At 39.5% G+C, this 25,655-nt stretch overlaps 2 protein-coding genes across 3 annotated transcripts in view; both read left to right on the top strand.

Annotated features, from left to right (window-relative positions):
• Window positions 1-25,655, top strand: part of LOC133545347 (zinc finger protein 391-like) — a 148,190-nt gene that overhangs the window by 42,183 nt on the left and 80,352 nt on the right. The gene's annotated exons all lie outside the window — the stretch shown is intronic.
• On the top strand, window positions 2,500-24,041 carry LOC133545355 (major histocompatibility complex class I-related gene protein-like). 2 transcript variants are annotated; one of them, XM_061890855.1, is made up of 9 exons: window positions 2,500-2,931; window positions 12,984-13,010; window positions 15,677-15,943; window positions 16,118-16,396; window positions 19,467-19,775; window positions 19,855-19,989; window positions 20,088-20,105; window positions 22,496-22,570; window positions 22,713-24,041. In XM_061890855.1, the coding sequence occupies exons 1-8, from the start codon at window positions 2,805-2,807 to the stop codon at window positions 22,537-22,539; spliced, it is 1,206 nt and encodes a 401-aa protein (XP_061746839.1). In that variant the 5' UTR covers window positions 2,500-2,804; the 3' UTR covers window positions 22,540-22,570; window positions 22,713-24,041. The 2 variants fall into 2 exon arrangements, with proteins under 2 accessions (XP_061746839.1, XP_061746840.1); XM_061890856.1 differs by having other exon boundaries at window positions 2,501-2,931; window positions 19,888-19,989.

The following is a 25,655-nucleotide window of genomic DNA, read 5'->3' as shown; positions in this document are numbered from 1 at the left end:
TGACAGTTCCCCCTGACGATTGATTGCAGGGGCTTGCTGCAGCCGGCCTGGTGCGCACCCGGCGCGCTCTTGGAGATGCGCCCAGCGCAGTGCACGCATGTGTGCGCACTGGGGTTGTCGCGGGCCGTGACAGAGAGAGCCATGAAAGCCAAGTATTCTAAAATGTATTTCCATGAGAGCCATATAATATTTGTTTAACACTGAATACAACTAAACATGTGCATTTTTAAGTAAGACAAAATTTTTTAGTGTATAATAAGTCTCCTATTCTTTTTAATATCATCGTTATTTTGAAGCTAGCCAATAATAAATAAAATACTTCTTACCATTAATGTGACTTCTTGAACAGGTGTGGTAGAAAACGGATGGATGGATTCAAATGCATGACAATGTCTTATATTTTGAACTTTATTTTTAACACTGTGGTTACCAGCGGAATTATTCATGACTTATTGTGTTAAGCAATGTCAGCTAAAATTGGTCTGAGAGCCAGATGGAGTCATCAAAAGAGCCATATCTGGCTTGAGAGCCATAGGTTCCATACCCCTGTACTAGATCCTGCTGCTTCAGTCTGCCGGCGACAAATTAAAAAACAGACTTGAATGTCTGCCTTGGGAATTGAGAATGTGAATATCCATCTGTGTGTAGCTGCTTTTTAGCTTCAAATTCTGGGCATGGTTCGCCGTACAGTAGATTTGTGAATAATGCTTAAAAGCTGGTCTGTGCCAAGAAAGCAATCTATTAAAATCAAATCTACCAGTATTGTCCAAAACAGGGGTCAAGGATGCAATCCGACTTTTGCCAGAAGCCTTTTGCTTCATTTTTTGTGTTTTCCCGTGTTGTGAAAAGACCCTGAATTGCTCAATCTTAGAAGATCAGACTTTAATTCTGAGTTTCCAGGATTGAAGTACTTCTTCTGCTGGCCAAACATAGGCTCTGAAATTTTCCTGCAGGGGCATCCTGCTTGCCAATGATGTTCTGTGATTAGAATCAGAATCAGAAGTACTTTATTAATCCCCGAGAGAAAATTAAGATTTTCAGCACAATCCGATTCAAGAGCACCCAAACATTACAGGGAGACGGAACAGGATCGCAGATGGGTCTGCCTACTCCCGCCGACCCTTTCAAAAACGGTGAGAAACAGGTAAACGCTGGGGAGGGGTATGAATAAAATGAAAAAATTTTTTTTGTCAAAGCCTGGGCCCCTGGAAAGGTGGTCCAGAAAGAAGAAAACTTCATAGCCATTGCACACATAAACATATGTGTAAGAGGGAAACATCAAATAACACAAAGGACATTAAAAGAGCAGAACTGATGCAAACCTGCTGTCACTCCAGCAGTGTTATTGCTACATACTGCTACAAAAGCAAAAGTAAAACAACAAAAAATAATTAACCAATAATATATATAGCGCATACACGATTGCACCCTGCATTGACAAGCAACCAAACAAAAACACAATTTCAACACTCATATACACTGTGGTGGCCTCCGCTGTGTTTCACGACATCATCTGCAGGGGTGGGAGGAGCATGGCCAGAGACAGGAGCAGCCCCAACAAAGCAACCAAGAAAGCCGCCCACCAACTCTCGGCCAGTTACAGTCCGCATGGATAGGCGAGGATGCGTCCAAGGAGACCGATGTGTCCGATACCAGCTCATTCAGCCAAGACACAGTGAAGCTTGTCCGTCCCGGTGCTCAACCAGCTCCACAGCCCTGTCTCTTCATACGCATCTCCTCCAGTCTCTCCAAATGGACTCTGGTGTGGCAGAGACCCAGCAGATGGTCTCTGATAGGCAGATCCAGAAGTTCACAGAAAAGCACCGCAGAAGTCACGAAAGTCCTTCTTGTCACACAGTCCCAAAGGGTCCCCAACCAAAAGGCAAACAAAACCCCACATGAAAACAAAAAGGAAACAGCAGGAACAGAGAAGGATGACACAAGAGCACAGAGCTCCTGCCACCAGCAGCCAGTACATCTGTGACATCTTAATGAAATACTTGTATGTTTTAGTAATGTATGCAACAACAAGTAATATCTTACCTCGGAGTAAAAGGAAACATGAATGTGAAAATGAACAAGGTGTATCGCCACAATTTCAACCACTTTTACGCTTCTGTCATTGTAATGAATGACGCACGGGGGCGCTACTAACTCCCATTTATTTTTTAAATGTTGATATTTTTAAACGAAGCACTTATGGGAACCTAAAAAAATAAATGTTTACATTTTCTGAATTCTGAAACAAATAACTTATTATAAAACAATAAAACAATATATTTTTTTTCCATTTAAGGCTTCTGAACACATCTTTCATGTTTGTGTACAGATCTGTGCGGTTTCATAATAAATACCGTATTATTTAATAAAGTTTTTTGTATGTAATGGTTTATGATGACATTGTTATTGAAATACAGATGACACAAAAGAACCATGGTAAGTAAGTGTGGCAAAACAAGTTGACGGAAGTGACGTCAGATACGCGCATGCGTGGACTGATCGGATGATAAAGCAAGATGGCGTCTGACGGAGAAGTCCTAAACGCGGGCATTATATTTCTGTATTCTTACATATATGTTGTTTATTAGAGTACACACGGTTGATAATTGTTTGTAGCCGGATACATTAGTCTGAGCACACTTTGACACTTCTCCTGTTTGATAGCTTCATTTAAGGTAGCTTGCAGCTAGTTTAGCTGGCTAGTTAGCTTAGCTTGTTAGCTGCTAACAAAGAGACGCGGAAGTTATTTTAACATCGCTAATTAGGGAACTAATGTGAGTGTAAAGTGTTGTGATTGTGTGAAAATGTGCGAAAGAACGACATCAAAGTATGAGGAGGAACTTTGGCCAACAAAAGAGGAGAAGGAGCGACAACATCAACTACTGGATGTTTATTATGAGAAACATCATCAAGTTGTGTTACACAGAACAGGTTTGTTTACTTCTTACTCTCACATCTTTACTGACTTTATGTTTGATGATTAACATTATTCTGAAATGTGATGCGTATAAGAAGTTTGGTTGTCTTGTGAGGATGATGTACATACAGTCGTGGTCAAAAGTTTACATACACTTGTAAAGAACATAATGTCATGGCTGTCTTGAGTTTCCAATAATTTCTACAGCTCTTGTTTTTTTGTGATAGAGTGATTGGAACACATACTTGTTGGTCACAAAAAACATTCATGAAGTTTGGTTATTTTATGACTTTATTATGGGTCTACTGAAAATGTGACCATATATGCTGGGTCAAAAGTATAAATACAGCAATGTTATATATAGTATATCTACAGCAATTTTAGTGTACATACAACAATGTTAGTATATATGACTGTGGGCACGGTGTTTCTAGTATATACGGGCATCACCTTTTCTCCTCCAAACATATTGCTGGGTATTGTGGCCAAACAGATCAATTTTTGTTTCATCTGACATCACATGGATAAAGAAAAGATCTGGAGTAAAGTTCTGTGGTCAGATGAAACCAAAATTGAGCTGTTTGGCTACAATAACCAGCAATATGTTTGGAGGAGAAAAGGTGAGGCTTTTAACTTCAGGAACACCATAGCCACCGTCAAGCATGGTGGTGGTAGTATTATGCTCTGGGTCTGTTTTGCTGCCAGTGAAACTGGTGCTTTTAATGTGACAATGAAAAAGGAAGATCCATCCATCCATCCATTTTCTACCGCTTATTCCCTTTCGGGGTCGCGGGGGGCGCTGGTGCCTATCTCAGCTACAATTGGGCGGAAGGCAGGGTACACCCTGGACAAGTCGCCACCTCATCGCAGGGCCAACACAGATAGACAGACAACATTCACACTCACATTCACACACTAGGGCCAATTTAGTGTTGCCAATCAACCTATCCCCAAGTGCATGTCTTTGGAAGTGGGAGGAAGCCGGAGTACCCGGAGGGAACCCACGCATTCACGGGGAGAACATGCAAACTCCACACAGAAAGATCCCAAGCCTGGATTTGAACCCAGGACTGCAGGAACTTCGTATTGTAAGGCAGACGCACTAACCCCTATCTCACCGTGCTGCCTCCGAATTCTTCAGGACAACCTAAAATCATCAGCCCGGAGGTTGGGTCTTGGGCACAGGACAATGCTCCTAAACACACGTCAAAAGTGGTAAAAGACTGGCTAAATCAGGCTAGAAGGAAGGTTTTAGAATGGCCTTCCCAAAATCCTGTCTTAAAAATGTGGAAAATGCTGAAGAAACAAGTTCATGTCAGAAAACCAACACATTTAGCTGAACTGCATCAATTTTGTCTAGAGGAGTGGTCAAAAATTCAACCAGAATCTTGTGGATGGCTACCAAAAGTGCCTTATTGCAGGGAAACTTTCCAGGGGACATGTAACCAAATATTAAAATTGCACCTTCGCTTCATCCAAGTAGTCATGACATTTTCTCACCAGTATATTGGCTTTTTTCTCCGTCTAAGCATGTCAGCATAATCCTCCATCTTGTCATTGATGAAGTGGCCTAAGTTTTTGACATTGTTGCACACAGACAGGGTTTGACCAGACAAATAGAAACCTGTGAAATTAAGATGTTGATCCTCCCCTTTGTCATGAAAAACAGAGGTTTTATTTTGGATTGGTGCACTAATTGTAAGTGTATCTTGTGTTTTTTATGTTGTTTTAATAAAAAATAAACAAAAATAATATATTTTTTATTTTTATTAAAAAATAATAAAATAATTTAAAAAATATTCTGCGGCCCGGTACCAATCGATCCGGGCCCCGGCCCGATGGTTGGGGACCATTGCTCTAGATAACATTCTGGCTCGGGCGATAGGTTGATAATTGTCCATAGTCCCTTCCTTACCAGCCTTGTCTTTAATGACAGCTACTAAAATAACTGTCAGCATAGCAGCTGGCAGGATGCAATGTATTACCAACCTACCAATATATACGTACTGCATGTACATAACACCTTAACGGAGGTGTTTGGATATTTTTTAAGTTCCTTGTAGGCAGAATAATGCAACTCTAATAGCATCTATTGTAATCAGACTTTTGATCGCATTATTTACTATTTAGATTGCATACAAAAGAAAAAAAGATGTGTTCTTGATAGGCAAAATACAATAAATTGTGGTTCCCTTTTATGTGAGGTGAAGTATATTTATTTAGTGTTTTCCTCTAGTGACTCAGATCGCTATACATAGTGAAACCTAGGACTGGGTGATATGGCCTTTTATTAATATCTCAATATTTTTAGACCATGTCGCGATGTACGATACATATTTCAATATTTTGCCTTAGCCTTGAATAAACACTTGATGCACATAATCACAGCAGTATGTTGATTCTATGTGTCTACATTAAATTATTCCTCTTCATACTGCATTAATATATGCTCATTTTAAACTTTCATGCAGAGAGGGAAACCACAAGTCAATTTAGCAAAACTGTATTTATTAAACAGTTATTAAGCAGTGGCACAAACATTCATGTCATTTCAAAACATAAATTGCAAGATTATCAGAGACATTTTAAAGCAAGCTATCAGTGCATTTTTGTGCATGATGTCACTACAGTACAATAGTTAAAAAATACTAAAGTGCACTTTTGTGCATGATGTCACACAAGATATTTCCATAACTGAGCTGCACAATAGGAAATCAAATAGTGTATGTCCTTCGCTATGTGGTAAGTTCCTGCGGACGTTATCTCCCTCTGTTGTTGACTAGTTTTTTCATACGGTGTTGATCTGGAAATGGTTGCTTCGGCATTTTGTTTGCTGTGGCACCGAACGGAGATGTTGACATGGCGAGTTTCAAGCTCTCTTCATTCTCTGGTGGGTGACTTTTCAAATGATGTTACAAATTAGCAGTGCTGCTACTTTTTGGAGCAACGCTTTTGTCGCATAATTGTTCAACATCTTCCCGCTTGAAGCCAGACGATGGACTCCCTGCTGTTTTTCTTGAGAATTAATTCTTTCTTCATTTGTTACCAGATTTGCACCTTGTCCGCCCTGAGATCGGTAGGTTGGGAGTTCAAACCCTGGCCGAGTCATACCGAAGACTATAAAAAAAATCGGACCCATTGCCTCCCTGCTTGGCACTCAGCATCAAGGGTTGGAATTGGAGGTTAAATCACCATTAATGATTCCCGGGCGCGGCACCGCTGCTGCTTACTGCTCCCCTCACTACCCAGGTGGTGATCAAAGGGATGGGTCAAATGCAAAGGGCAAATTTCACCACACCTAGTGTGTGTGTGTGTAACAATCATTGGTACTATAATTGTAACTTTTTTTCTCTAGTATTACCACTCGCAACACATCGTTAGCGGGGCAGCACGGTGGGAGAGGGGTTAGTGCGTTTGCCTCACAATACGAAGGCCCTGATTAGTCCTGGGTTCGGGATCTTTCTGTGTGGAGTTTGCATGTTCTCCCCATGACTGCGTGGATTCCCTCCGGGTACTCCGGCTTCCTCCCACCTCCAAAGACATGCACCTGGGGATAGGTTGATTGGCAACACTAAATGGGCCCTAGTGTGTGAATGTGAGTGTGAATGTTGTCTGTCTATCTGTGTTGGCCCTGCGATGAGGTGGCGACTTGTCCATGGTGCACCCCGCCTTCCGCCCGATTGTAGCTGAGATAGGCACCAGCGCCCCCCCGCGACCGCAGAGGGAATAAGCGTTAGAAAATGGATGGATGGAACATATCGTTAGCATCACAGCTATTGTTACCCATGTCGCTACCTCTCTTCTCGGGGAGGGCATGTGACGTTGCACGCGTGATAGTATGAGACGTATGTAAGAAGGTGCGCTTGTTTTATGTCTCTGTGAGAAGAAAAGACAAGAACGAGTGGGATATGCATGAAGTGTAATGCCTGCAGCTAAAAGCAACTCTGTGAGAACGTATACCGAATATCACAATATAGTAATGTTTTATATCGCAAAGAGACAAATCCCCAATATATCGATATATTGCTCAACTCTAAGCATTGCTTTCAGTACCTGAGCATGTTTATTCCACAGTAGACTTACATGAACAAAGTGAGCCTCTTGTCACTCATACACAATATTTGTTTCGACAACTTGCAATTCTCCTTCACACGTTGTCCTATGTGCAGTCACGTTAGCGACACTTGCTTTCATGTTGGAGATGGAACTAGTCATTTTAATACAATGCTGAAATACAGACCCCCATATAGCTGTCCAGGATATGCCTGTAATGATTCTTTAATCTGGGGCCTTTTAGAATCAGCATGTTTTCGTCCATTTGTGTCAAAAACGTGAAATTAAGTCTGCCAACCTTTTGACAAGTTGACTTCATGTCCATTAGGACTTTTCAAATTGTTGAAATACCACCCGCCTTAAATAGAATATTGTAATTTGAAAGTAAACTAGATCATTTATTTTGTGTTTATGCAAGACTTCCTGTCCCTCACAAGCAGATTTTAGCTCAATTTAACCGCTTGTTGTGTCGACCACTAAATATAGAAGCCAGGCGGTGGAAACTGACACATTGACTTGAAAACAACAAAAAAAAATTGGTTTGTCGCCATGGTGCCGCGGTTCCAGATCCACTGGAAATCCCCGGTTTCAGTTACAAACGTTGCTGGGCGAAATAAATGAAACTACGAAGCAAAAGGAAATACACTTTCAACCCACAGCACTCTCAGTGAACGAACTCGACCACAAAGTGGCGCCATAGCAGAGACAACAATACAGAATGCAGTTTTACGCTGGAGAGAACCTAATCTTTTCTCTAAGTTTATACATCAGTAACTGACATTAAAGTCACAGGGGGCGCTAGAGCCTATCCCAGCTGCATTTAAGTGGAAGGGAGTTTATTGCAATATAGATTTTAGGCCATATTGCCCACCCCTCGTAAAAAAGTGGTCTTCTTTTCCTTTGAATAATGTTGTAAAGAGCAGTGTGTTTGTTTTAAGGCCAATTCATATAATAACTTATTTTAAGTACATATACTGTAAACTTACCGAATCCTCGTATGACTGAGCAAATCTGGACATTTCTTAAGCATGTTTGTCATTTTGAGTTCTACAGACATCTGTGAAGAACAACTTCTGGCTGAAAGTGCCACGGTTGTACAGTAGGGGGCAGTTCTGAGGTGGTGTTCAGTTGGCATAGTCATGCTCGACAAGAACTTTTGGCACCACCTCAAAGGCATCTGGAATGTTGTCCTCCGAGTCCTTCGTCATAGGGAGGATCTTAGCGTTGTTTTGTGCTGTGGCATTTCCAGTTTTGCTGGGTTCAATGCCACAGTGTACAGCCAGCTTGGCGTAGATTGAGTGGAATTGCTGTGTGTTGGCATTGTTCTTGCAGCCTCCTGTTTATAATAAGAGAAGAGTACATGAAAACAATTGTGCGTTAGCACCCTCATCTTACATTCTTATTGGCATATACATATATAATTATTAATATTGTATATTTTAAAATGTCTTATGCCTATATAAAAGATGAAACTAAAATGTTTCTCTTCATTTCATATTTTCAATTATCAACACACAACACATGACTTATGAAGGTAAACAAATGTAACGAACAATCCTTGACGTGATTAAATGAGTGAGTCATTAAAATATATATCAGGTATGATTTTATAGTTAAAGTCACAACGATAGTTATACACACACACTAGGAGTTGTGAAAATATCATCCCCATTTGACCCATTCCCATGTTCACCTCCTAGGAGGTGAGGGGAGCAGTGAGCAGCAGTGGCCATGCTCAGGAATCATTTTGGTGAATTAACCCCCAATTCCAACCCTTGGTACTGAGTGCCAAGCAGGGAGGTAATGGGTCGTATTTTTTAAGTGTCTGGTATGACTCGGCCGGGTTTGAACTCAAGACCTTCCAGTCTCAGGGCGGACACTCCAACCACAGGAACACTGAGCAGGTCTTATAGATCCGTTTACAGTGCACAATAAATCAGATTATTTTTATGCCCTCAAGTGACAAAGATCTGATTTTTTTGACAGTCCAAATGCTTCAAAGTCCTTCAAATCTGATGTTTTGGCATCAGATTGAGGCCATATCAGGGGGTTGTCCTGAATCCGATTGGAATCTGATCATTTTAAGTGTGACTTCAGTCTAAACGCAATGCGACCTGAATGTGACTTTCTTATCAGCTTTGGGCGAGCTACATCTTTCCTGTGTGCTGTGGATATTTGTGGATATTTCAACCACAACACCCGGTTTAGGTGAGCAAAGTCTATTTAAGACGATTACATTTTCGGTGCATCACTTGTCAGTAGTGCGCAAATAGTAGGCTATATGTAATTTATATATTTATTTGTATATATTATTTACTTTGATTCCAAAGAAATAGCAATTGTCGAAGGACCGGAATTCACTCTGTGGCAAGTTGAAAAATAAAGCTCTTGTAGATCCACGCTGATGTCCGTGTCTCCTCTACTTAACAGCCATTAAAAGATTACAACCCTCCCAAATTGTTGTTGTACATACATCCATTCATACATTATATTAATTTCATTTACTTTCACGTAAAAAAAATCACTCATTTTGAAGGTGTTGCGACTTTCATTTTATTTTGTGGTAGTAGTGACTTCCTCCCGGGTCAACTTTACTGATAAAATATGAACTTCACAGCTTAAAAACAACGGCAGACATGAATTGTAGATGAGACTAATATTTGTAGCAGGAGAAAAACTGCAAAAAAACTTATCATTTTCCTCATTAGCGTCACGATCTCAGCAGCACGAAAAAACCAACTTTGTCTTTCACGGATGAATATTTAATTAGTGGAGCCCTCAGATGTAAAGACATTGGTGCATCTAATGGTTTCTTCTCTAAATCCTTGTGAGTGTCAAATGAAGTGAGGTCGATGATGATAAATGTTTTAAATTTTTAAAAACAATATTTTTATTAAGAGTGTAAAAATCCACTCCATCCCATTTTAAATATTTTTTTTATTGATCACTTTTATATTTTTATTTATTTAATTTACTGATGTATATTTTTATTTTAATCTCATTTGTATTGTATCTTATTTTTCAAGGTCTGGTTGGTATTGGCATTGTATTTAATTTGATTTATTTTATATTCCTATGTAATTGTTGAACTTGCTGTAAAATATTGAATCGTATTGTGTTGAAAGTGCCTTGATATGTGTGTGCATCGTATATGTATGATCAATTGTTCAATTATTCCAAAAATACAAAGAATTACAAATAAAACCAAAGTGTTAGGTTATTGTTTTTTGCTATTTTAAAAGAGTGTTTTAAACGTTTAGACCAGGGGTGTCCAAACCTTTTCCACTTTGGGCCGCACACTGAAAAATCAAAGCAAGCGGGGGCCATTTCACATTTTTTTAATTTTAAAAACAAATACAATATATTTATCACCAATATACATTAGGGCCTCCACTCAAGCTTGATCCCGGGGACCCAAAAGGGTTTTGGTCAAAAAAAATATTAAAAATGTGTCATTATTCAGTATTATTCTGTTTTATTATTATTCACGTTTTAAACCTCTAGATCAACATTAGGTCTATCTGTCAATATAATAATTTTAACGATTTAAGTTGTATGCTATTTTTCTCACAAAAAAACTTTTTTTTTAATGGAAAAATCACAAAATATGCAATTTTTTCACCTAATAATTTTTTTAAGTGGAATATTTGAGATTATATAATAATTGGAGCATTGAAAAGGTCAATAATTCATAACACCATTGATTTTGAGTAATAATTATTTTTCGAGCAATGACACTTAAAAACAAATCACACTGAAATTATTGGGGATTTAAAAGGGTCCTACTCATTAAAGTGTTGGAAAGTAAATTATACATTTTTTTTACCGTTTACTTTTAACACAACAATCTCGAGATCAACTTCAGATCTATCTGTCAATGATAAGTTTTATTGTTGTCTATGTTTTTTGTTTGTTCGTTTTAGGCCCGTCTTTAAAAAAAAAAAAACAGCTCAGTTTTTTTATATGGCAAACACAAAATATGCTACATTTTCCTCAAAAAATATCTCAAAGTGGAAAATTTAACGTGATGTAATTGGAGCCATGAATAGGTCAATAATTTGAAATAAGAAAAATAAAAAAAATAAAAATTTATTTATTTTTTTTTTTTTCCAAGATGGCGCTACTGTAGTGGCTGCTGTTGGCAGGAGCTCTGTGCTCTTGTGTCATCCTTTTGTGTTTCCCTCTTCTTTTCATGTGTTATTATATTTTTTTGCCTTTTGGTCCGGGACCCTTTGGGACTGTGTGACAAGGGGTGGCACTTTCATGACCTTTGCGGTGCTTTTTGTGGACTTCTGGATCTGCCTCCCGGGAGCCTTTTGGCCATGGAGACCAGCTGCAGGGTCTCTGCCACACCGGAGTCGGTTTGGAGGGACTGGAGGAGATGCGGATGAGGGGACAGGGCTGCGGAGCTGGCACTGAGCGCCGGGACGGAGAGGCTTCGCAGTGTTTTGGTTGGGTGAGCAGGTGTCGGACACCTCAGTCTCAGTCTCCTTGGATGTATCCTCGCTCATCCATGCGGACTGGACACTGTCCGAGAGTTGGTTGGCGGCCGAGAGTGGAGTCGGCTCTCTTGGTTGCTTTGTTGGGTCTGCTCCTGTCTCTGGCCATGCTCCCTCCACCCCAGTGGACGATGGCGTGGAACACCGCAGAGGCCACCACAGTGTATATGTTTCTTTTAGTTTTTATTCATAGCTGTATGTAGAAGTGGCTGGTTGCATCTGCTGCTTTACTGTCTTTAATTTACTTTGTCTTCTTTGATGTTTGATATTTCCCTCTTACACACATGTGAGAGGGATGTGTATTATGGTTATGAGTTGTTGTTTTTTTCCCTCGGCCTCAGTGTGGACCCCCTCGCCAGGGCCCAGGCTTAGACCGATTTTTTTATTATGTTTTATTTTATCTTAATCTTCAATTTTTTTCTCCCATTCCCCCCACTTGTTTACCTGTATCTCACCTTTTTTGTAAGGGGCGCTGGAAGCCGGCAGACCCGTCAGCGATCCTGTTATGTTTCCCTGTAACGTTTGTCTGATCTTGAATGGGATTGTGCTGAAAATTTTTATTTTCCAGAAGGAACTCTCCTGAAGGAATAAATAAAGTACTATCTAATATAATATAATCTAATTCATAATGACATAATGACAATGATTCATTATTATTTTTTAAAGAAAGAAACAGCCTGCATTGCAGCTTTTGTGTTATTAGAGCAGACATTGCAACATTTTCTTGTTACATTTCAACCGTTTGCTCTTTTATATCACTTTTTACGTTTTAAAAATGTTTCAATCGTATTTTTAAAATGTGCCTTGGGGCCATAAAGATTACCTGCGGGCCGCAAATGGCCCCCAGGCCGCAATTTGGACACCACTGGTTTAGGCTCTACAATATCCATCATCCATCCATTTTCTACCGCTTATTCCCTTTCGGGGTCGCGGGGGGCGCTGGCGCCTATCTCAGCTACAATCGGGCGGAAGGCAGGGTACACCCTGGACAAGTCGCCACCTCATCGCAGGGCCGACACAGATAGACAGACAACATTCACACTCACATTCACACACTAGGGACCATTTAGTGTTGCCAATCAACCTATCCCCAGGTGCATGTCTTTGTCACTTATGTAAAATGTTCATTTAGTTGTTGTGTATTTTTTCCTATAAAGTTAGTGTGTGTATTATAATAAAGCTGCTTCAAAAACATGACGTCACCCCCGACGCGCCCCTCGCTAGATTCACTTTTGTTCCTGTAATGATGATATGACTTTTATTTAGTTAATATTCATGTGTTAGCTGCAGTGGAGGAACTGCGTTGCTGTAAAATATTTGTATCCTCCTCCAGGAAGTTGTTTCAAGTCACGTGATTTCCGGATTTTATGCAAAAGCTCCATTTCATGTTTACTCGTCAAGCAAGTTGTCGTGGTGTTGTTTTTCTGAGAGGATTAAAACTAGAAACTTTTTTTTATTGACTTCTGCACTTTTGTGACATTTGATGATGAACTTGCTTTCCTTCTTCCTCCTAGTTGTACAAACACACAGCGCGGCAACTGGTAAGTCCACTTTCTTTATAAGTTTATACACCTCATTCCTACATGCTCATTTCATACAAAATACTCTCATTTATTTCTTCTCATTATTATTGACGCTCTTCTCTTCCCACCAACATCAATCCGTGAATAGTTTGTATCTTCATTTGTTGCTCAACCTTTGAGTCAAACTTGTTCAAGTTGTCTCACTTTAACAGCAACATACATCCAACTTTTTACTTTAGCATTTCCAGAAACGTTGGTTTCAGTTTTAAATAGGAAAATAACAATAATTAGTCCAGCAAAAAATCAGTAGTATTAGTTATAAGATGAGATGTAGATCAGACTAATTTAATGTACACAAAAATTACTCTATTGGTGGGAATTATTCTGAAGTAATGGATATAATTCATTGAAAGGGACAAGCGGTAGGAAATGGATGGATGGATTATTGTTTGTTTATTGAGTATCCCCACTAGCCGACGCAGAAACGGCTAATGGGGATCCTCTTTTCAAAAGTTGAAAGTAAAATAATAATGCACAAATCCAGTTACAAATAAAATAAAGGATAAATAAATAAATAATTCTCAAAATAATAAAATAAAAAATAAAAGTACGCACATCCAATTACAATAAAAGAAAGTAAAAAGAGAAAAAAAACATGAAAGATGAACTCTTAAGTCTAAAAAGTGACTTTACGTGTTTTTTAAATGCTTTTTTTTTTTACTGGTAATAGTCCTAATATGTAAATGACGAGTATTATAATATTGTTGTTGTATTCCATTGTCAACATTCCATAAGGCGGTGCTATATTTCCATGCTTTGGCAGTGACATCACTAGTTTGAACTTCCCCTCACCTGGAAAAACAACTTTCACTTCTCTGCCAGCAATAATGTCATATATTTATTTGACACTTACAGTTGTAGAAGGAAATAAGTCCAATTCTTCATGTGTGTGGTCTTAAAGTGAGGTATAAGCCCTGTCTTGGTTTAACTCTTATCTTACTGATAGGATGCAGTGTGTCTCCCATAACAATGTGACCTCGGACTATGTTAAGGTAACGTGTGGAGTTCCCCAGGGTTCGGTCCTTGGCCCTGCACTCTTCAGCATCTACATGCTGCCGCTAGGTGACATCATACGCAAATACGGTGTTAGCTTTCACTGTTATGCTGATGGCACCCAACTCTACATGCCCCTAAAGCTGACCAACACGCCGGATTGTAGTCAGCTGGAGGCGTGTCTTAATGAAATTAAACAATGGATGTCTGCTAACTTTTTGCAACTCAACGCCAAAAAAACGGAAATGCTGATTATCGGTCCTGCTAGACACCGAACTCTATTTAATAATACAACTCTAACATTTGACAACCAAACAATTAAACAAGGCGACACGGTAAAGAATCTGGGTATTATATTCGACCCAACTCTCTCCTTTGAGGCACACATTAAAAGCGTTACTAAAACGGCCTTCTTTCATCTCCGTAATATCGCTAAAATTCGCTCCATTCTGTCCACTAAAGACGCTGAGATCATTATCCATGCGTTTGTTTCGTCTCGCCTCGACTACTGTAACGTATTATTTTCGGGTCTCCCCATGTCTAGCATTAAAAGATTACAGTTGGTACAAAATGCGGCTGCTAGACTTTTGACAAGAACAAGAAAGTTTGATCACATTACGCCTGTACTGGCTCACCTGCACTGGCTTCCTGTGCACTTAAGATGTGACTTTAAGGTTTTACTACTTACGTATAAAATACTACACGGTCTAGCTCCATCCTATCTTGCCGATTGTATTGTACCATATGTCCCGGCAAGAAATCTGCGTTCAAAGGACTCCGGCTTGTTAGTGATTCCCAAAGCCCAAAAAAAGTCTGCGGGCTATAGAGCGTTTCCGTTCGGGCTCCAGTACTCTGGAATGCCCTCCCGGTAACAGTTCGAGATGCCACCTCAGTAGAAGCATTTAAGTCTCACCTTAAAACACATTTGTATACTCTAGCCTTTAAATAGACTCCCTTTTTAGACCAGTTGATCTGCCGTTTCTTTTCTTTTTCTTCTATGTCCCACTCTCCCTTGTGGAGGGGGTCCGGTCCGTTCCGGTGGCCATGTACTGCTTGCCTGTGTATCGGCTGGGGACATCTCTGCGCTGCTGATCCGCCTCCGCTTGGGATGGTTTCCTGCTGGCTCCGCTGTGAACGGGACTCTCGCTGCTGTGTTGGATCCGCTTTGGACTGGACTCTCGCGACTGTGTTGGATCCATTGTGGATTGAACTTTCACAGTATCATGTTAGACCCGCTCGACATCCATTGCTTTCCTCCTCTCTAAGGTTCTCATAGTCATTATTGTCACCGACGTCCCACTGGGTCATTATTGTCACCGATGTCCCACTGGTTGTGAGTTTTCCTTGCCCTTATGTGGGCCTACCGAGGATGTCGTGGTGGTTTGTGCAGCCCTTTGAGACACTAGTGATTTAGGGCTATATAAGTCAACATTGATTGATTGATTGATAAATGTGAGATGCATGACATCAAAGACAAACGGTGTTATTGTCTCTGGGAACAGGAAGTGATTGTTTACTGTGAGAAGCAGCAGTGTTTGAAGTTGAAATGAAGACAGCATCATTTCAAATAGGAATTGTTCAACATGAAACTCAAGAATCAAATATTGTTTTTCTGCCTTTTTGTCTTTCAGTGATCCACACGCTGCAGTATTTCACCACTGCATCCTCTCAAGTTCCAAATTTACCACAGTTTGTGGAGGTTGGTTATGTTGATGAAGTTGAGATGAGTTACTATGACAGCAACATCAGGAAAGCAGAATCCAAACAGGACTGGATGAACAAAATCACAGCAGAGGATCCAAACTACTGGCAGAGAGAAACAGAGAAAAAAGTTTTTAGACAACATGTCTCCAAAGACAACATTGAAATACTTAAGAAGCGTTTCAACCAAACTGGAGGTTTGTTTATGTTGAACTTTCTACTATTCTAATATATTTGATATTTTGATAGTGTATTAAAAACACACATTACTGCACTGATATACCTTGTCTCTGTCCATCCCATAATAAGCTACAACAAAGACATGTTGTGTGTTAGTTTCACTCTGCTTTACAACACTTTGTGTCTCTCAGGTGTTCACACTTACCAGGTGATGACAGGATGTGAATGGAATGATGAGACTGATGAGGTTAAAGGTTGGCAGCAGCACAGTTATGATGGAGAAGATTTCATATCGTTGGAAATGAAGACATGGACATGGACCGCAGAAAAACAACAAGCTTTCCCCACCAAACTCAAGTGGGACCAGGACATACGTCTACTAGCCGACTATAAGTATTATTTCACTGAGGGATGTCCTTCTTACTTGAAGAAGTATGTGGAGTATGGGAAGAAGGTCCTAATGAGAACAGGTAGAAGCACACATTGTACTTTCACCTTCTCACATGTTAGCACTCCCCCTATAGGAACATTACTCACATTACACTCTGTCTCTCCATACTCTTTTCTCTTCACCTCCTTTTTCTCTCTATCTTTACCTCCATTCTCTCCTCTTTCTTTCTTTACCTTCATTCTCTCCATCTTTACCTTCATTCTCTCCATCTTTACCTTCATTCTCTCCCTTTTGCTCCATCTTTCCCTTTATTCGCTCCTATTCTCTCCATCTTTACGTCCATTTCTCCTTTTTTCTTCATATTTCCCTTATTTCTCTTCTTTTCTTACCATCTTTACCTTCATTTTTTTTCTTTGCCTTTATTCGCTCCATCCTTGCCTTCATTCTCCTTTTCTCTCCATCTTTACCTTCATTCTGTTACGATCCGCTAAGCGGATCGTTTACTGTTTTGCCGTTTATATGTGTTTGTTCATGTTTAGTTCTGGACTCTGCCGATTCGTTATGTTTGAGCACTTCCCCGTTTGTTTAGTCACCATGGCAACGTAGTGTGCTCCTCCTCACGGGCTCCTGTCACACACCTGTTTTTGATTATTTTTTGTGTATTTGAGCCCACCTGATTCCTCAGTTCGTCCTCGGCTCATTGTTTGCTAAATGCAACACGACACGTATGTATTCTCTGCTTATCCCTGTTTTTGTTGTGCTAAGTTCCGTCTTAGCTTCGTGTGCGTAGGCACGCGCTTTATTTTCCATTTTGTACCGGTGTTCTTTTGTTTGATTATATTAAAACCAGTTTCTTACCTGCACTCCTGCTGACTGGTCGTTGTGCATCCACGAAGTGGCAACTCCGCGCAACAAGGGTGCCGCATACACGTGACACATTCTCTCCTATTCTCTTCATCTTTACCTACATTTCTCCTTTTTCTGCATCTTTCCCTTCTTTCTCTTCTTTTCTCTCCATCTTTAACGTCTTTTGCCTTTTTTCTCCATCTTTACTTCCATTTTGTCTGTTTATCTGTATATTTACCTTCATTGTCTCCTTTTCTCTCCATCTTTAACTTTATTCTCTCCTATTCTCTCATCTTTACCTCCTTTTCTCCTTTTTTCTGCATCTTTCCCTTCTTTCTCTTATCTCTCCATGTTTAACTTCATTTTCACCTCTTTTCTCCATCCTTACCTTCATTCTCTCCTTTTCTCTCCATCTTTACCTTCATTCTCTACATCTTTACCTTCATTCTCTCCCTTTTGCTCCATCTTTACTTAAATGTTCTCCCTTTTTCTCCATCTTTTCCTTTATTTAATCCTATTCTCTCCATCTTTACATCCATTTCTTTTTTTCTGCATCTTTCCCTTCTTTCTCTTTTCTCACCATCTATACCTTCATTCTCTCCTTTTTTTCTGCATATTTCCCTTTCTTTTCCTTTTTCTTCATCTTTACCTCCATTTTCTCTGTTTATCTCTGTCTTCATTGTCTCCTTTTCTCTCCATCTTTACCTTCATGCTCTCCATTTCTCTCCATCTTTACTTTCATTCTCTCCTTTTCTCTCCATCTTTACCTCAATTTCTCCTTTTTTCTGCATCTTTCTCTTTCTTTTCTTTTTTCTATCCATCTTTGACTTTATTTTCGCCTTTTCTCTCATCTTTACCTCCATTTCTCCTTTTTATGGCATCTTTCTCTTCTTATCTCTCCATCTTTAACTTCATTTTCACCTGTTTTCTCCATACTTACCTTTATTCACTCCATCCTTGCCTTCATTCTCTGCTTTTCTCTCCATCTATACCTTCATTCTCTCCTTTTTTCTGCATCTTTCCCTTTCTTTTCCTTTTTCTCCATCTTTACCTCCATTTTCTCTGTTTATGTCTGTCTTCATGGTCTCCTTTTCTCTCCATCTTTACCTCCATTCTCTCCTTTTCTCTCCATCTTTACCTTCATTCTCTCCTTTTCTCTCCTTTTCTTTCCATCTTTACTTCAATTTCTCCTTTTTTCTGCATCCTTTCCTTTCTTTTCTTTATCCATCTTTAACTTAATTTTCACCTTTTCTCCCCATCTTTACCTCCATGCTCTCCTTTTCTCTCCATCTTTGCCTTCATGCTCTCCTTTTCTCTCCATCTTTGCCATCATTCTCTCCTCTCTCCATCTTTACCTCCAATCTCTCCTTTTCTATCTATCTTTACCTTTATTCGCTCATTTTCTCCCCATCTTTACCTTTACATTTTTTCTTTGTTTCTCTCCATATTTACCTCAATTCTCTCCTTTTTTCTCCATCTTTACCTCCATTCCTTCCTTTTCTCTCCATCTTTACCTCATTATATCATTTTCTCTCCATCTTTACCTCCATTGTCTCCTTCTCTCTCCTTCTTTACCTTCATTGTCTCATTTTATTTCCAACTTTACCTTCTTTCTAATTTTCTATCTTTTTTCACCTTCGTTCTCTCCTTTTCTTTCCATCTTCCTCTTTTTCTCTCTGTTTTTATTTTGTTCTCAACTTTTCTCTCTATCTTTATGTCAATTCTCTCCAGCTTTACCTTAATTCTCTCCTTTTCTCTTTATCTTTAACTTCATTCTCACCTTCTTTCTGCTTCTTTACTTCCATTCTCCCCCTTTTCTCTCCATCTTTGCCTCCACTCTCTCCTTTTCTATCTATCTTTACCTTCATTCTCACTTTCCTCCTTTTCTCTCCATCTTTATCTTCCTTATTGCCTCTTCTCTTCATCTTTGCCTTCATTCTTTCTTTTTCTCTCCACCTTTACCTTAATTTTCTCCCTCCCTCTCCTTCTTTACCTTCATTTGCTCCATCTTTACTTCCATTATCTCCTGTTCTCCCCATCTTTAACTTCATTCTCACCTTTTTTCTTTCTTTTTACCTCAATTTTCTCCTTTTTCCTCCATCTTTACCTCCATCCTCTCCTTTTTTTCGGCATCTTAACTTCATTTTGTCCTTCTTCACCTTTATTTGCTCCACCCTTACCTTCATTTGCTCCATCTTTACCTCCATTTTCTCATTTTTTCTCCATCTTTACCTCTATTCTCTCCATTTATCTCCACCTTTCTCTCCACATCATCCTCCATTCACACGTCACTTCCTGTGCAGAGCTTCCAGAGGTGTTCCTCCTCCAGAAGACGCCATCCTCTCCGGTCATCTGCATGGCGACAGGTTTCTACCCCGACCGAGCCGACTTGTTTTGGAGGAAAGACGGCGAGCAGATCTTGGAGGACGTGGAGCACGGAGAGCTGCTCCCCAACCACGACGGAACCTTCCAGATGTCGGTGGAGCTGAAAGTGGAGGTGACGGCCGAGGTGGAGGGCAAGTACGAATGTGTGTTCCAGCTGTCTGGCGTCAAGGAGGACCTGGTCACCAAGCTGGAGAGAAGAAGCATCCTGAGCAACGCAAGCCATGAAGGTGAGAAAGACACATCTAGGACATGTTGAATAGTGTCAATGGAACCACCTGATGTTCCTTCATGTGACTTATCAAGCAGCTGTCAAACAAATCAATCATACCATACCAACAGGCAACGTGAGCGTCACTGCCACGCTGGCGGTCCTCGCTGTGGTGGTCCTCCTGGCGGCCCCCATCATCATCATCATCATCAAGCGTCGCCGAAGCAGACAAGGTGAGGGACACAAATGTTTCCTCTTTCAGGAAGACGCCAAAAAGTCTCAGCTGTCATTCATGAGATGTGAATTCCACCTGCTTTCTCTTTCATTTCAGCCCAATACGATCCAGCTGGTAAGTAAAACGTCTTCTCTTTCTTGGAAACCAGAGCAATAAACAAAGCAGTGGTGAAGCATCACTCACACACTTTGTAAGTTTACCCCCACAAAGATTTAAATTATTAATATCATCTATTACATATTCATCTTTGTTATACACCTTTTATGTCAGCTATATTCAATATAATATTGACTTTCTGTTTCTGTTACCATCAACATTCTGGATTGTTGGTATCTTTGTAAGGGTCAACTTGCAAACTTGCTGTTTTAAGGTGTGATGTAGACACGTGTTACAAGTTTAGCAGGAAAATAAAAGCTTCCCTCCATTAGGAGTAGCTTGATACTGGTGTAAGCGCACGCAATAGAAAGTATCACAGCCAACTTTTGATGAGTGGTCATGATAATGAACATCATGGGCCTGATCTACTAAAGGTTTGTGTGTTTTAAAACATGTGCAAACCTCATCTACTTAACTCCTGCGCAGAGTCTCTGAAATTAGCAAAATAGAGAGCGCAATCCATTTAGCGTGTCTGTCTTCATGTACAGTCGTGGTCAAAAGTTTACATACACTTGTAAAGAACATAATGTCATGACTGTCTTCAGTTTCCAATCATTTCTACAACTCTTTTTTTTTTTTTTCTGATAGAGGGATTGGAGCACATACTTGTTGGTCACAAAAAACGTTCATGAAGTTTGCTTCTTTTATGAATCTATCATGGGTCTGCTGAAAATGTGAGCAAATCTGCTGGGTCAAAAGTATACATACAGCAGTGTTAATATTTGCTTACATGTCCCTTGGCAAGTTTCACTGCAATAAGGGGCTTTGTTTTTGACCCCTCCTCTTGACAAAATTGGTCAAGTTCAGCTAAATTTGTTGGTTTTCTGACATGGACTTGTTTCTTTAGCATTGTCCACACGTTTAAGTCAGGATCCTGATTTAGCCATTCCTTTACCACCTTTGACGGGTGTTTGGGGTCATTGTTCTGTTGCGACACCCAACTGCGCCCAAGACCCAACCTTTGGGCTAATAGTTTTAGGTTGTCAAGAAATATTTGGAGGTAATCCTCCTTCTTCATTGTCCCATTTACTTTCTGTAATGCACCTGCTCCATTGGCAGCAAAACAAGCCCAGAGAATACTACCACCACCATGCTTGACGGTTGACATGGTGTTCCTGGGATAAAAGGCCTCACGTTATCTCTTACAAACATATTGCTGGATATGAAACAACAATTTTGCTGTTTGGCCACAATTCCCAACAATATGTTTGGAAGAGAAAAAGGTGAGGCCTTTAATCTGAGGAACACCATTCCTACTGTCAAGCATGGTGGTGGTAGTAGTGTAATGCTCTGGGCCTGTTTTTCAGCCTATGGAACTGGGGCTTTACAGAGAGTAAATGGGACAATTCTAAATAAGGATTACCTACAAATTCTTGAGGACATCCTAAAATTTTAAGCCCGGAACTTGGGTCTTGGGCGCAGTTGGGTGTTTCAACAGGACAATGACCCCAAACACACGTCAACAGAGGTAAAGGAATGGCTAAATCAGGCTAGAATGAAGGTTTTAGAATGGCCTTCCCAATGTCCTGACTTAAACGTGTGGACAATGCTGAAGAAACAAGTCTGTGTCAGAAAACCAACACATTTAGCTTAACTGCACCAATTTTGTCAAGAGGAGGGGTGAAAAACCAGAAGTGTCTTATTGCAGTGAAACTTGCCAAGGGACATGTAAGCACATATTAACATTGCTGTATGTATACTTTTGACCTAGCAGATTTGCTCACATTTTCAGTAGACCCATAATAATAATAATAATAATAATGATAACTTAGATGAGGTGGCGACTTGTCCAGGGTGTACCCCGCCTTCCGCCCAATTGTAGCTGAGATAGGCGCCAGCGCCCCCCGCGACCCCAAAAGGGAATACGCGGTAGAAAATGGATGGATGGATAGATTTATATCGCGCTTTTCCAAAGACTCAAAGCGCTAAATTCATAAAAGAACCAAACTTCATGAATGTTTTTGTGACCAACAAGTATGTGCTCCAATCACTCTATCACAAAAAAACAAGAGTTTAGAAATTATTGGAAACTCAAGACAGCCATGACATGATGTTCTTTACACGTGTGTGTAAACTTCTGACCATGACCGTACTTGACTAAGACACTGGAGGGCTGGTTGCACATGAGCCTTGAAGCCAGACTGAACCTGTTTGGAGACTTAGTCTTAGACTAGTCAGGAAGTAGAAGAGCAGAATTCTGCTTCTTGATGCTTCTGATTGAATTCCCAGCTCAAAAGATGTGATATGAGTGAAGATGCACCTTCTGGATGGACTTCCTTCACCAGAGTGAGGTGTCGGCTTAGCATGAGCAGCGTAACCAGCTCATGGTGCCTTTTGTGCTCTGACAGCTGGTGACGGTGGTAACGAGCTCTCAGAGAGACGTGAAGGCTGAAGGCTGAGTGACACACAGCAGTCGGCACACAGTGAGGACTTTGCTTTTTCACGCACCTCCAAATGTTCTTCTGACTTTGTGTGAAGATGATGTTCACTCTGCCACATGCTAACATCTGCACTTGGATTCACCTGCTTTTTTTGGGAATGTGCTGAGTCATCTTCTTCCTCCAGGATGCTTTGTGCACTGGAACACAGAGAGATGTCTCCATCGCTGAGGGACCTCATCACACTTGGACATTTCTTTCACATCTGCACAAATTGCTCCTCGTCTTACACGATGTCTTCTTTGGCTGTTTATGGCTGAGAAAACAGCTTCAATCTGCAATTTCCAACAATATTTTGCCAGTGAATCATGTTGATGTTGATCTTTGTGTCCATGTAGTTGTGATGTCATCATTTGGGGTTCATGTGTCATCACATTGACAAGGATTTCTTCTTTCCTTTTCAAACCAATAGACAGCTGCTAATCAGAGAATATCACCTTGTGTCACATCTCATCATTATTTTTACAAATATTTTGGAACAATAGTACAATTTTTCGGGACTGTTCTATGATAATGCAAATTTTTTTTTATGTAACATTTAAGAATGATGATTATGAGAACTGCTGTCCAGTTGTTATATCTTGTTTTCTGATTACATTAGTCTCATTTACAATGCAGTTGCACTTCCAAGACCATTAGATGGCAGTTCTGTATAACTATTTATGGTATGTTGTCAAACTAGAAAGTAGCTTTTTTTAGGAAGAATAATTAGTTAGGTTACGCCCTACAGCGTGTCAATACTGTAAGAATAGTTCTCATTACACAAAACTGTAGAACTATAATCTTAATTGTAGTTCCTTATACCAAATTCCAAGGTGTTGAAATCGCCATGTAAAATCGCTTGTTAATTGTAGCCTGTCTATGGCAAATCCTATGTAAATTAGCATTAAGCTAGCACATTTTAAAAGAGTGTCACATTACTTAATGTTTGAGCGTTTTTTTTTATGAAGCAGACTTTTTTGGTGTTGAAAATGGCAAGGTGACTTAGAGGGAGTTTGGCTGAGTCCGGCCTGAGTATTACTCGAGTGATTGTTTACGTGAGCCCGTGTTTAGTCTGAGAGCAGACATGACCAGACTGAAACTGGACATGACGTCACATGCAACAAAGATATCGAACTATGGCACCCTTTGATTTTACGTGAATTGATAGGAACAGGGGAATTTGGTCATTACCTACAAAAGTACTGAATTCGGTACCCAACCCTACTAGTTAGTGTGACACAATATTTTTATGACAAGGCGTTGCAAAATATTTATATTTTTTGAAAACCTTTGCTGTTTTTTCTGTTCTTTTTTGCATTGTCATATTTTTGCTTGATTGCCAAACATGCCGAGGATGTCATTTGGGAAGTAAACAAGGTAGGCCGTTCATATACTCTTGATATTCAGTGTTTTATGTGTACAATGTTTCATGTACATTTGGGGGTTTTATTCAGTAAAAACTTGTCAAATACAATTCTGTTTTGGAGGTGGTTTGTCATTACACACATGATAGCACTTTTAACTTGCAGTCATGCAAAACAAGTGTCAAATGTTTCAAGTATTCCTGTAAAAAAAAATACAAGCACATACAGCAGATTGTGAGACAAAGAATATAATTTTTTTTTCCAGCTGTTTGAATGATTTAGTGTGAATTTAGGGTTGCCAACTGTCTCTTGAAATACAGAATTAGGATGAGAAACAAAAGTATGTGTCAGCTAATGAGCCTAAAAGGGGCGGACTTTATCTCGTGTTATTGCCGTTCAGTTTCAGTTCAGTTTATTTGGAACATACATACGATACATGTGATGCATCACATATTTCCAGTTGTTTCATGACAGCAAGTTCGAAAAGGAGTAGGAATAAGCAGTTTATTTAATCCTAAACCTTTTCATATTTTAGCAATTGTATCTGTTTTCCTTGTTCTCTGCAACAGAACAGTAAATACATAATTAATATACAATAGTTAGTAAACAAATATTACATATATAAATAATCATTATCTAAAAAAAAAAAAAGGTTCAAGATGTCCATCATTATTGTTCTTTGTACTTTTTGAACAGTGTCCTAAACTGGATCATATTGGTGCTTTGTTTGGTTTCTTTGGTTAATCCATTCCATAATTTAATTCCACATACAGATATGCTAAAGGCTCTAAGTGTTGTACGCGCATACACATTTTTTTAATTAGATTTTCCTCTAAGGTTATATTTCTCCTCTTTTGTAGAGAAGAACTATTGTACATTCTTTGATAGCAGGTTATAGTTTGCTTTGTACACAATTTTAGCTGTTTGCAAGTTGCATCAAATCGTTGATTTTCGATATTTGTGATTCAATAAATAAAAAGTTTGCATGTCCTCTATATCCAACATTATGCATTCTTACAACTGATCTTTTTTGTAACACCGTTAGTGAATGAAGCTCACATTTGTAGTTATTTCCCATATTTCTGCACTGTAACTCAGATATGTAACACTAGTGAGCAGTAGAGAATATGAACTGATTTTTGGTCCAGAACATGTTTTGCTTTATTCATTATTGAAGTGTTTGTTGCTACTTTATGTTGTATATTTTTTACATGAGGTTTCTTGTTCAGTTTATCATCTATTATTACACCCAAAATGTGTTTTCATTTACCCTTTCAATGTCTACTCCGTCTATTTGTATTTGTGTTTGACTTTCCATTCAACTGTAACCAAATAACATTATTTTAGTTTTACTGAGATTCAAAGATAGTCTGCTGTATGTCAGGCTATCTTTTTAATTTGTTAATTTCTTCTGTTATTTGTATCACCTTGTGTTTTCTCTCTTGAAGAAAACACAGTTGTATCATCTGCAAATTATGATAACTTTAAGTCCTTTGTAACTTTACAAATGTTGTTTGTATATAAATTTAACAATCTTGGTCCAAGAATTGATCCCTGAGGTACACCAAACGATATTTTGAGCTCTGTAGAAGTGTGTTCCCCTATCTTCACGTGTTGCCTCCTGTAGTGACGACTATGACTGGATTAATATGGATTAGCAATCACTTGAGGGTGTCGGGTTAGGACAGCAATTATTCGTTCAGGTGAGTGCAGGAGGAATAATA

This window comes from Nerophis ophidion, linkage group LG28 (assembly GCF_033978795.1).
Source record: "Nerophis ophidion isolate RoL-2023_Sa linkage group LG28, RoL_Noph_v1.0, whole genome shotgun sequence".
NCBI classification, from domain to species: Eukaryota; Metazoa; Chordata; class Actinopteri; order Syngnathiformes; family Syngnathidae; genus Nerophis; species Nerophis ophidion.
Note: the sequence above shows the minus strand (reverse complement) of the source record. Positions and strands in the feature narration are given on the sequence as shown.